At 34.5% G+C, this 13,397-nt stretch overlaps 1 protein-coding gene across 1 annotated transcript; it reads right to left on the reverse strand.

Annotated features, from left to right (window-relative positions):
* Positions 1 to 643: 643 nt before the first annotated feature.
* Positions 644 to 11,208, reverse strand: LOC126978937 (angiopoietin-related protein 7-like). The gene is made up of 8 exons (XM_050828066.1): positions 10,731 to 11,208; positions 7,609 to 7,762; positions 6,373 to 6,468; positions 5,221 to 5,377; positions 4,266 to 4,530; positions 2,709 to 2,835; positions 1,807 to 1,966; positions 644 to 831 (listed from the first exon to the last, which is right to left on the reverse strand). The coding sequence occupies exons 1-8, from the start codon at positions 11,206 to 11,208 to the stop codon at positions 682 to 684; spliced, it is 1,587 nt and encodes a 528-aa protein (XP_050684023.1). The 3' UTR covers positions 644 to 681.
* Between the last annotated feature and the right edge of the window lie 2,189 nt (positions 11,209 to 13,397).

Consider the following 13,397-nt stretch of genomic DNA (forward strand, 5'->3'; position numbering starts at 1 on the left):
GAGGAACGGAGTTTACTTACTTCGAAAAACAATAAAAGTATTGGTATCTGTTTCTACATCAAGCCGTTATTCATTTTCTAAACATTTTCAGTGTTACCTAGGTATCGAAGCAAACCTTGTACTTGACGTTACAATATTTTGATATTTTTAATACAGGTGATGTGTTTGCTATTTGTTTGAAATGAGAGCCAGGAAATCATAGGAGCGCTGTTAACCTTTTCGAAAGTGTATGCGCTTTTTTAAGATACTTAAGCTGCATGATTGGAATCACCACACCAGGAAGTTCATAAATTATTTGAGAGAAGGAAAAGTTCTTTGAAAATCAGACTGAAGGAAGTGTATATGAATCGTGCATATACAACAGACAAATATATAAAAAGTATTTTTTTGCTTCGGAAAAATATTTTATACATATAGATATAGTATACATTGTTTCCTGTATTAAATGTACAGACAATAGTTACGATTTTTATTATGTATATATTATTATTATTATAACTTACTTACTTACTTACTGTTTAAGATACTTACTTACAGATACGCGTTTTATTTATAATAGCACAAAATGGCCACTTTAACGTAAGAAAGAAATAATAACACTGTTTTTTTAAATATTATATATAAGATAACTGTAGACTTAAAATAAAGGAATGCATTGTAACATATTAATATTAATGAAAATTATGTGTAATTGGGGAAGAATCCTTCAGGGTGTATGTTGTCGAATCTGTAAGGTGCGCGGGCCCGGTTCATGTCGTAGGACCCTTGAGATTCTTTGCGTGGACCCTTTGCCTTTTCACTTGGTTTCACTTTGTTTGTTTCTAATATTTTCTGCAATCAAAATGATTAATTAGCACTCACACGGTTGTTAAAGTTTGTGTTCGGATTTCGTCGATTTAATTGGAGACAAACTGCAGTGAAATACAACAATTCCTCTACAGAAACGGATTTATCGTCCAAATTAAATACACGACCACCCAGAACAGAAAGAAGCAGAGTCAAATACGCGGGCGAAGTGTCCGTGAATGTGGTAAAAATTTTGCGTGTATCCATTTGGCGTTGTCTCGACAGATGTTATCGGGCATGGCTCTGAAATAGGTACAATAGCCGGCAGACAGTTTAGCAAAGTGATTGTGAAATGCCAGACATCAACTCTTGGTGAAATTTTGCAGTTGGTGTTTACGTTTAGCTGAACAATTCCCCGAAAAACCCTCCGTCATATAAGAGGGAGACGAATCAAACATCCCACATACAGTTATCGCGCGAGTTGAATGCAGTCGGGTCCTGGGGTAGAAGAGGGGGAGTATCTCCCCTCGCTGTCCACACACCCCGCCTTGCGCGCCTACAGTGTAGTGTTGTGCCGTTGTCGTCGCTTACCGTACTATCGCGTTAATAATAAAGTTGTGATCCCGTGTTATTTTTTTCATATTAATAATGTCCATAAGGTTCCGTACCACAATCCAATAAAAACGAGTTTTTATTCATCGCCAAGCACGAGAAGTAGCGAAAATCGTTTAAGACGTTTGTATTGAAGAAAGGCACAATAAAATTTTGCGATTTATAATTAGGTTAAAATTATAAACTTGAAGCTTATTCTAAATTTATCGACACACTCATGAATATGGTCATCCATTACAACTAGGTCACATCACTATCGCATTCCTGAACTCTGCATTCAAGTGTCTGTAGCTACGCTGTGCTAGCCCCAAGAGTTCAGGCTATCGGAGAGGACGTTGAGTACAGTAAATTAAGTTTTCCTCAATAAGTAGATAAATAATGAAAATATCTTAGTATGAAAATTCATACCCGGCCTGAATCAGTATGGTCTGCCGGTCTACTCGCAGGGAGCGGCCGGATCATCATTCGCGTCTTGGCCAAGGGTGAGCCGGGGCCTTTGAATGATATCCAGTAGATTGACTGTCCTTGTTGTTCGTCAGCAGAGGGCATATATTTACCGTTTAGATTGCTGAAATTAAATTAATGCGTGAATCTACTACCTATAGAGCGAAACTAATTCTCACAGAACGTGTTCTGTGGCTGTTCTGAGTACGATGTGCAGTACGTTCTGCGTATGACTCCCTCCGCCAGAGACATCTACAATGCCCTGTACGCCTAGATGTGAACCTAAATATATAACATGATATTTTATACTGTATCATGCGCCACATTACCATTTTTGAAGTAATACTTATTTTGGCGCGTTAGGGACAATTTTATGAGTGAACTTTTGCGTGCACAGCGTCACGCAAAGTCGACACCCTGACTAGCTGGTCAAATAGACCATTTGTATCATACTCCAGCTACATGGACGAGAATTAAATAAATTTCAATACTTAATTTCAATTTATGTACATACCTACAATTTTTAAAATATCCAAATAATTTCTCTTCAATTGTATAAAAATAATATAACGCTATTTAATTGCAGGTTATTTAACTAAATAATGCGGTGTAATAATAATTTCATTGGTTGTATTAAATACCTTCCATAATACGATATTGTTTTTTCTACAAACGAAAAATAGCACGAGGAATATTTTTTTAAGAATTTTTGTTTTATTACACCAAAGAAGATTAACTTATTGCGTGCGTTCACATACACATACGTTTTTTTATTCGGTACATCAAACTTACTTGAGAAGCAGACACTTGATAATACTCCTATACAGGTATATACCTAGTGCCTAACCTTAAGAATTGTATGGTACCTCTTATCACATTCCTTATACCACCACGCCCCACCGTGTTCCAAAGAACATGCTCCATCCTTCCACTCGTCATTATCAGCGTCAAGAGTTGAAAACTTTTGACCGGCGTGGTAAGTCAAGGAATCGCCTGAAAATATAATTAAGTAATGAATGTCTAAGTTATATATTTACTATTTAACAAAACTTCGGAAAAGTTGAACTTTAGTGAGAAGAAGTGGCCCTCTTATCAATCAATATTTACAGTTTCATCGTTTTATAAATAATGTTAACTATTTACAACCCATCCCTATAGCATCAGCTAAAAATATAATTCAATGGCAAACGGCGTTACATGCTCATATTAATAATTAATAAAATAAATAAATAATAAAAATATTTAATTTCGGACAGATTATATCATCCATAGCCAATTTTGCATTAAAAAAGGTATACAACATTACTTAATTAATAAGATAACGTTAATTAGTAAAAAGAAAATTTATATAAATTAGAATTAAAAAGTATAAATTAAAAATTACAAATGGAAAATTAAAAATAACATTATTATATAAGAAAAAATTTTGGTATATTTCGGTGGTAATGTTTTACCGTTTTCAATATACAATTATTACGAATATTATATAATCTCGTCAGAAATCCCGCTCTAGCCCTACGCATTACAGCATAAAAATCGTCAACCCTGTGCATCGCAAACATACCCGACACGCTACACCTCCATGGCAACCCCAGTAGAGATCGAAACGGATTGTTATATTACACTCTGAGATCGTGTAAGTTTAGTGTAATTGTACCAGAGCTGAGAGGTGTAGAGTGCCTGGCAGTAGGCTTTAATGACTTACTTACTGTATCTGAAACTCATCTATTATAGTTTAATGATATAGTGATGCGACCCACTCACTACTCATATCACCTGGCAACATGCGGTGCTGTTCCCCTAATTTCAAAATCGTTGACGTTAAGTTGCGATCCATCCACGTTCAGCTCTAGATTCGTATTCTCCTATCATTTCCCTAGAACGTTAACTGAACCATAGTAATGTATAGATCGGAACCGCTCGTCAACGACATTTGGCCGACAATCTTGCTCGAATTAATATAAGCCAATATTGTTCTACCAAATCTAAGATATATCTACTACTACTAAAAGGGTTATTTAAGTATAATCTGTTATATGCTTTGATACACATATATATATATATATATATATAATTGGAGTGTCTACTTGTAATATTGAAATAACCGTTTTTTACTACATATATATGAATAAGGGACATATACACCAAAATATTTTATTTTTATAATTTTTGTCTGTCTGTCTCTGTGTCAGAGAACGCTTGTTCCGGCTAATCTCTAAAATGGCTGGTCCGATTTTAATGGGACTTTCATTGGCAGGTAGCTGATGTCCAAGAAACGGTGTAACTCTAAAAATAATTTATATGGCAAAACAACGTTTGCCGGGTCAGCTAGTCTATTAAGTATATGCTTTGATAATTTATACGTCTAGATAGCTGTCAAGTGCCTAAAAAAAAAAATACGCGTATTATAATATTTAACTGACCTGCGTTTCCCCTGTATGTACCAAGTGTACTAATTCTGTAACCCTCGTACTCAGAACCGACGGTGAATACCGAGTATGTAGCATAAGCTTCCTGTCCAGATTGAGATTCCATCTCAACTCTCAACTCATAAAGCTTTTGATTTGTAAGGAAGTTCAGCTTCTCCAGTCCGAGCCAAAATTCTCCCGCTAAGTTACCAAACCCATGTTTGTAGTCCGACCACGCCTTGAAGAAATCTTGAGATCCGTCGAATCGGTTTTGTATCACCTTGAAAATTTCATATTTACGTTGATAATTGATTTTAATTAGTTATATTACACTATATGGGTTAACTTTTGTATTATCATCGAAATTTTCGCAAGGTAACCTCTGAAACACGAAACAATAAAAATCTACCTTCATAAATGCCGTCTTTAACTGTCTTATTAATAATCGCAGTGTAGAGTTACTTTTTATGTAAGTTTTTGAGTAAATTTTTGTTTTTTTCTTTATCTTACCTTTGTTACTATAGAATTACGTGACAGGGTGAAGTAATTTTAAACTCGGAGTAACTTTATACTGCATTTATAAATAAGACAGAAACGGTGTTATTACAAAAATGTTAAACACATGTTGAACACTTGCTTTAAAAAAGTTCAATTAAAAATCCGTGTCTTTCTGTTGTTTAGCATCAATATTAAGACGTTGCTTAATAGCTAGTTAAACACTATTTAACAACATATATAATAATAATAACATATAATATAATAAAACATGATTAAATTTTTCCGTCTTCTTGACAGCATTATCAAAATTCACCTGAGCGAAGTCGGCAAAATAATAGTAGCAATATAATCGCAGAAGACAAAGTAAGAAAAACATAAAGTAAACAACACAAAAGATTTGAACAGACACAATCAAGATTTATGGTTATTTATGGTCACTTTTTAAAATAAAGAATAAATAACTTTGTCTTACGGTCCAGCCACCTCCCGCAGTATTGAGATCGCACAGGACATAGAAGGGCTCTATATCATCAGGCCTTATTTTGTAAATACCAGATACATTGAATCCTTGCAGTTGAATTTCCTGACAGTCGGTCGGATATCTCTCAACGCGATCCACCCTGCCTTGTCTATAAAATAGAAAGAATAAAGATTTACTTCAACTTTAACCAACTTAGATATACCTACATTACATAAATTACATGTTAATCTCCAGGTCTCGTAAGCAAACATCCATTTTCGTCATATACTTGTTTGCACCTACGAAATTTTTAAAAAATTCGAACCCAGGACTTCTGGCCCAGTAGGCAGGGTCACTAACTACTGAGCTATATGGGCCGTCATTATCTAACTACAGTTTTTTTTTTAATTGTGTGACGAAACAAAATTCATCATCTTACTTCTTACAAGATGAGTTGCATACAAATGTAAATTCAAATTCAAATAAAATATAATATCACTTATTGAAAGTCAAAAACCTGAGAAGAACGGGCGCAACAAACAGCGGGCTTCTTTTATTATAACAATGGGGTTAAAGGTTACAATGTAATATCGTACAATAAAACTTATTATTTAATAGACTCCTAAGTCGTAACACGTTAAATAACCTCAAATGTGTACTATGCACCACACTGGCACGTTTAAATAATGATAAAAGAGGGACGTGATTTAAAAAAAAAGTTGACAGCTAGTACTCGTTTTTAACACTGGTTTTTAAGAATTGATGTAATGTGAGGAATCGAGCGGAGGTTGGTTACCATTCTCGCACAAAATCACCATAGTTTTTAATTCAGAATGAGAAGCATTTTTAATTTATGAGAAACATAATACCTACAACTTTCTTTACTAAATAACAAAACTATGTCATGTTAAATAGTATTTGAGTACAATTAATAAATTTTCGTAATATGTTTATATAGATTGAATAACTAGCATGGCCCCAACTGTACAATTTTGGTGATATTTTTTCGCATTCTCTATGAAATGGAAATGTAAAGAAAAAATGACAACTTTTTCATACTCTGTAGATATATAATTATTTATTGTAAAAATATAAGCCTTTAAATATCAGTATTTTTTCATACTGTGTTTGACATATAGTAATTAAATTAAATTCTATACATACTTGCAATCGCATTTCCTATATTTCTGCTCATGTAACGCTCTCCTGAACTCTGAGATTAATGAAATGTGATCAGAAGTGCCAGCACCACCCTCATTTCTGAAAAAAAAAAATCTTTGTTGGTTAAAGTACGCCCATGCTATTCCATTTACTTTGTATGTTTGCTGTGCTGTATCTATTGACGTAATAATGCTAATATCAAAATATTGTAACGTCTGCAGTAATTTGAAGAAGATATAAGAATTTGATCTTGGTAAACCCAAACAAATATAAAGTTTTAAAACCTCCAATTCCATACAATATAAGAACCTACTTTATTTTTTTTTTATTATTTTCAGAAAACTAACAGCTAGGCTATCAATTAATAGGAAAATATGCCAAAAGATAATGACAAGATTTCACAAATAATATTGAAACTTAAAATTGAAATAAAAAAGTAAAATCGATTTTTATATTTATACTAGCTGACCCAGCAAACGTTGTATTGCCATATAAAGTAATAAATAAAAAAATCCATTGCCATCTCGCAACCCTATTGCGGATCTGTGGATGTAACAGATGATTGATAATATAAAAATCGCGATAGAAAAATATGTGTTTATAGTAGACGGGTGAGAATTTGAAGTATTTTTTAAAGTTGTATCATAAAAAAAAATAATAATTAAAAAAAAATGTTGGGGTGGACTACCCTTAACATTTAGGGGGATGAAAAACAGATGTTGTTCGATTCTCAGGCCTACCCAATATGCACACAAAATTTCATGAGAATCGGACAAGCCGTTTCGGAGGAGTTTAACTACAAACACCGCGACATGAGAATTTTATATATTAGATAACCAATCCTCCTATCCTTCGATATACTAATATAATACAATCCACGGTAAAGTGTGATCTTTTTGTTTACCAACTTTTTGTTTCTTGTGAATCACAGTTTTAGCCGCGTATAGATGTTATTGTCATAAAATGTCTGAGTATAAATTATAACACCAACCCGCGCAAATAATTCGTTGCGGGAGCTCTTTTTCTTCCGACTTATTCGCAAAAACCAATGTGGTAGATGTAGTCTAGTTTGATATAAAATCAGAATAAGTACTTCAATAGCTTTAAGTCTTAGTACTTATAATTTCAAAAGTAGTTTGGTCAAGATACGCGACTTAGTATCGCACTTTTCGATTTGGTTAGGCTTCCTAACCTATTGGTATTCTATAAGCTGTAGGAAAAATATTAAATGTTACTTACTTGGTAGAAATAGTACGGGAGAATTGACGAGCTTTCACCTCAGAAATGATTGTTGCTATCGAGTCAACACTAGTCATTATATTCTTCATATGATTTTCCAAAAATGAGAGTCGGCTGTCTAAGTTTGAATCCATCTGATACTCTGCTCCTTCTACTGTTAAACAATTAAAATGTCATTTTAATTTAGTTATTTTCACCGTACTACGTCCTACTTCTATGGTATATTGTTATGGGGCAGTGCCACCGATATTAATACTATCTTTTTGCTGCAAAAGAGGGCTATTCGCACTATTTATAACCTAGGTCCTAGAGAATCATTACGAGAAAAATTTAATGAAATAAACAATTTGACTGTTGCATCTCAATATATTCTTGATAATGTTCTATATGATCAGAAGCACATTGAGGAATTTGCTAGAAACTGCAACAATCATACTGTAAACACGATGAAAAAACATAAACTTCTTATGCCTACTACTCTTTTCAGTCGAGTAAATCTTTTATTGAGCAATATATGTGATTTTACAAAATTATCCCAGAAAATGTACAAAACAAATGTGTTACCAAATTCAAAAGAATTGTTAAAAAACGTTTGTGTGGTAAAGGTTAATTTAACATAAATTATTTTCTTAATGATCTAACAGACTGGGAATGGAGCGAACGCCCCCAGGCTATTTAATTATAAATTTTATTGTACGATAATACATAATATATAATTAAGAAAAAAATACCCGCTGTGTTACAGTATGCCTCAGCGAGAAAAACCCGCCCGTTTTTCTCGCTGAGGCATACTGTTTCGAATGGGTAGTAGTTTTTGACGTCTAATCAGTGATTTTAAATCCTATTTTGAATTGAACTATTTGAATTTGGATATCATAACGTGATCAACTATTAGATATTCGGCTCCGGTGTCCGGGTGCACCGTAGCTTCTAAAGGAAGTAGGACGAATTGAGCAAAGAGTGGTAGATCTGGTGAGGGTGGAAGTAACGCACTCGATTTCAGTTAATCTTATTTAAAAAAAATCAACCTGAAATCTATACGTTTTCACATGTATTTATTTTGATTATTAGTTAAAATTTGATGACCGTTCGCGAAGTGTTTACGACATACTAAGGGTTTAATTTTAATACGTCATAACAATTCATCAAGAAATTCAGACAGCCGAAAAGTGCCACTTACCTCCAGGTAAATAGGGTATTAAGCTAACTTTCTGCGGAGGTATGGTAAAAAGTCATGTCCGTAACACGGGAGAGAAAAAGGACTTTTCAAACCGCGTGCTATAGCACCGGAACCCAAAAAATCCGACTGGTGCCCACACACTCTACCACTTATTGGAATCTAGCAGACAAGTAACAGGAAAACCAAGACAATATTTTGCCGTAACGGCCACATTTTACGAACAAACAGCGGATTAAAATAACTTTCAAACAGTGAGAATATAGAAATTGGTCACACACAATTACTAGTACTCTTAGGAATTGGTACAACATTAGCTGATTTCTAAGCTGCAGGGAATACCCCAAGATTTAGTGATGCGTTGATTAAAATACTAAGAGGATAAGATAAATTCTTTGCACAGTTAATAATAAAAATTCCAGGTATCAGATCCGGGCCTGCGCTCTGTTTTTTGTTAGCTTTTTAATTGCAATGGAAATGTGTTTTTCAGTTACTACTATATGATTTAACGTATATAGTTTCTCCTGTCAAGGTAACCAGATCTTACACAGACACCTAAGTGCTATCCAAATACACAGAATAGAAATGAGTAGCGAATGTGTTACAAATACCCTTTAGTGTAAAGAATTTTGCCTTATATAAATGCATTTCATTGGGTAAATTTGTTTGAATTTCTCGATTTGATGCGATAAAAGGACCAAATGACTTTAAAATTGTTTTTCAGAATTGATTCTTCTATTGCCCGAAGATATTTATTGTAACATGTATCAATCTGAATGTGACATCTCGCTCTGGCGATATGAAACTCGTATTCATCCAGCGGATTCTTATATTTTTTAAATCTTAAGCGATATTTTTCTCCTGCGATTTGCTTTTTGGAGCATGTTTATTAATTATCTCAGTTTTTATAAATATATTATGCCGTATGATAGTCCAACTTTCTTATTTTTTGCTGTGTAGCTCAAGATGTATGGTGTACAACTTTCTCACAATATCCTGCTTTAATGTCATCATTATCATTGTTGTCAGAAGTGATCCGAATCGATGGTTCTGCCCGGCGGTAAAAAGTTATAATGAACAATGCCCGTCTAATCCCACCATAGACACAGCATCATCCTATTGCGAGTTAAAATGGCTTTTGCCAAAGACTGAAACCGGACCGACCTTTGACCACGACCTTTTTCGGACTTCATGTTGTACGTGCGTTATCTGCTTACCATAATTTCAACAGACAAATGTCTATAAATACCAAATGAAACATTGTGCTAAGCTTGCACACAGCTTCTTTTTTCGTAAGTAAAGCCTGAGCTAACTCTAAGTACTTACGCTCTATAGATCTCAGCCTTAGGGCTAAAGTAAATTATAAATAACAAAAATTGCTTATAACTACATTTTACAATACGATGAATAACTTAATACTATCAATACGAAGTGCACCAAAAATATTGACAGAATTCCCGCGCTGAATAGCTAGGCTGATCCGTTGACCGAAATAGCTGCCAGTGCTTTGGTTTCCAGTAGCCCTTTGGAGGCGCGTATATAGTACTTTGTATATTCTCCGCGCTTCTGGGCCCCACAGGTCGCGGGCAAAGTGTCTCGACACCAAACGGCACATGTTAGACTCTCAAATATTTTTTATTTAAATATCATCATCAAAACCAACCAGATGTAAATAGTACAGCCAGAGAGATTTTATTACAAATTTATACATACTAAAAGCGAAAAGTGTTATTCCCCGACCATATTATTTAATACGATAATCTCTTAATTTGTATACCAAGTGATATGTAATGAAAATATTAATAATTAAATAAAAAATATTAATAATAACAATCATAATAAGTTGAAAGCTATAAATTTAAAAGCAAATAATTACGTGCAAATAATACATGGTACCTACTCGATAAGAGATTATTTTGTTGAATTAAAATAAATAATAGTTTACCGTTGTTGGTTTTTGTTCGAGGATTGTTTTCCAATAAATATTTTATTTCATTTAACTCTTTCCTAATATTGTCTAAAAATGGTTCAAATTTTTCAAACGATTCTTTTTTCTGTACAACTTTAAGCACTTCTCCTAAATTCTTCAAAATGCTGTTTGATTTTTCATGTACTTCTATGTCCAAGCGGTTCAGTCTAAAGTCGATGCTCTCAATCTTTTTGACATATTTCTCACTGGATGTGATGGTTTCCAACAGTTTATCTAGAACAGCCTCATTTTCGGTTTGCGGTGGCGACTGAGCCACTCTTGTGAGGTTTTTGTGGCCTCTTTTAGGCGAAATCATCGCATCGGTCAACTCACTTTCATATGTATCTTTCCATAAAGTTTTATCACTATAGTCATTCTTCCTTTTTGCAAAAATTTCACAAGCACTTCCTATGATTAATAATAATAAAATAAGATGTGAATTATTCGCGGCCATTTTGTATTTGCACTGCAGCTAGCACTCCGCTTTCTTTGTACGATTAATAACGAATGTCACATCTCAACTATCGATCTCCATTAAGTTTACAACACAAATTAAAACAATAAACAATAACATTAGTAAAACGCATTCCTGGTGACATCGCCGCGATGAGTCGAATAGAAATATCTCACGAATGTTTATATAAGTTATTTTATAATAGTAAGCATTCATTGGATCGTTATTATATACATGCGAATTCCGACTAATGTTATTTTATAGATTTGTGGTTCATAATAGGTGATTAGGTATTACAGAGCTGCCTAGATAAAAAATGGATAAACTTTCAGACGTTATTCCGCGTCGATCGAGCTCATTGGGATATTTACAAATATTTACATTTAGCCATTCATATTTTTTGGCCTTTATCTGCATTAAAGCACTTAGACAGGACATTCCGACTTCCACCCGAATAATATTACAAAAATCCTCAGCGGGGAACGTATCTAGAAGCTGTGTCGCGAAAGGCACTTAAACCACTTATTTAATTAAAAATCTCACCGGGACTGATATTTCTTTTAGTTTTATCAGCTTTTTTTAATAACAATACTACAACTTGGTTAAAGGTGTTATATTTGACTTTTTGCGGAAACATGATATACTCATTATAAGTACTTACACGAACATTTTTATACATAATTCAATATTATCTCGTGCATATTCAAAACGATCTAAAAAAAGAATTATCAAAATCGTTTCACCCAGTCGAAAGTTTTGAGGTAACAAACCTTGAGAGAATTGAGAACCTCCTCCTTTTTTGAAATCGGTTAAAAATACCAATACCACCTTCTTTGGATAAATATAACGTTAGCTATTTCGTCAGAACGTTAATTTATAAATACAATTTATACAATCGTTATAAATTTTAAAAGTCATTAATTGAGGCTTACAAAATAAAAGCGCATATAAATTACTAGCTCGTCCCTGATCGCCTAACCTAGTAAGGTTGCCTTTCTGGTAGATATAATATTTTTGCCAGATATGTTTCAAGGATGAAGTCCTTATATATTTTTTTTATGGAATAAGGAGGATATATTAGCGTACGGGTGATTGCCGACGCCCACATTCTCTTGCAACACCAGAGGTATCACAGGAGCGTTTCCGGCCTTTAAGGAAGGTGTACGCGCTATTTTTGAAGGTACCCATGTCAACCACGTACCGGAAGACGGAAGACGTAGTGTTGGTAGGCCCCCCACAAGATGGACCGACGATCTGGTTAAAATCGCCTGAATACGTTGGATGAGGGCAGCGCTCCTGCTCCTCCGATCGTCGTGGAAATCTTTGGGGGAGGCCTTCGTCCAGTAGTGGACGTCTTCCGGCTTATGATGATGATGATGATGTCGTATCGTGCCGGTAACACCGCACAAGGAAGCTCATTCTACAGCTTTGTAGTACGTAGAAAAAAGCTCCTTGAAAAGCTCACTGTGGAGGACCGCCACACCCAGATGGTGGGGATGATAACCTAACTTATGGCGTGTCGTGCGAAGGTGGAATTCGGCGGTAGGCATCAGGTGAAGCAGCTCTTCGGAACACTCTCCGGGATAAATGCGGTAGAAGACACACAATGAAGCGATGTCTCTACGCAAGGCCTGGTGAACCTGTCGTTATGATAGATCATGTATAGTCAGTATACTGTCAAGAGCATGTGTCGGAGTACATGGAGTCAACATATTATTTTCATCCACGATCAAATCATCATCAATCAGCGTCGTTCTTTGGCATTTTCTTTTTTTTACTAGGGATCGTTCAATTACCGACGTAGGTATTGAACTAATCAAGAATATAATAATAACTAGTGACTAATCAAGAATACTTTTGAGGCCCGGCAGTAATCACAGAGTTTACTTCGTATTTTTGGGATTCAAATTGGGCTATGATTGTGTTCAACAATCAACGCCTATCAGCAAGCTAAGGATCACATTAAAAAAAGAAATCAGTCAGGTCAATGTGAATACCATAATAGGGTAACACAAGGACCTGTTCTTGCACCGTTTCTATTTCTTATTTTTATTAATGATCTACCTAATCTTGTAGAAAAAAACAAATACAGTTATTACGAAGTACAATGTATTATCTGACATCGTGTACCGCTCCAAACGTATAAATGAAAATGCGAGAGTTATGTTGAATGGTGAAGAGGTAATTGA

Source organism: Leptidea sinapis, chromosome Z (assembly GCF_905404315.1).
Source record: "Leptidea sinapis chromosome Z, ilLepSina1.1, whole genome shotgun sequence".
In the NCBI taxonomy this organism is placed as follows: domain Eukaryota; kingdom Metazoa; phylum Arthropoda; class Insecta; order Lepidoptera; family Pieridae; genus Leptidea; species Leptidea sinapis.

Coding starts and splice junctions, on each gene's coding strand:
- LOC126978937 (XM_050828066.1), bottom strand. CDS start 11,208: ATGGCCGCGAATAATTCACATCTTATTTTATTATTATTAATCATAGGA. Junction 6,469..7,608: donor TCCCGTACTATTTCTACCAA/GTAAGTAACATT, acceptor TTTTTTTTTCAG/AAATGAGGGTGGTGCTGGCA. Junction 832..1,806: donor ACCATACTGATTCAGGCCGG/GTATGAATTTTC, acceptor TTTTGATTGCAG/AAAATATTAGAAACAAACAA.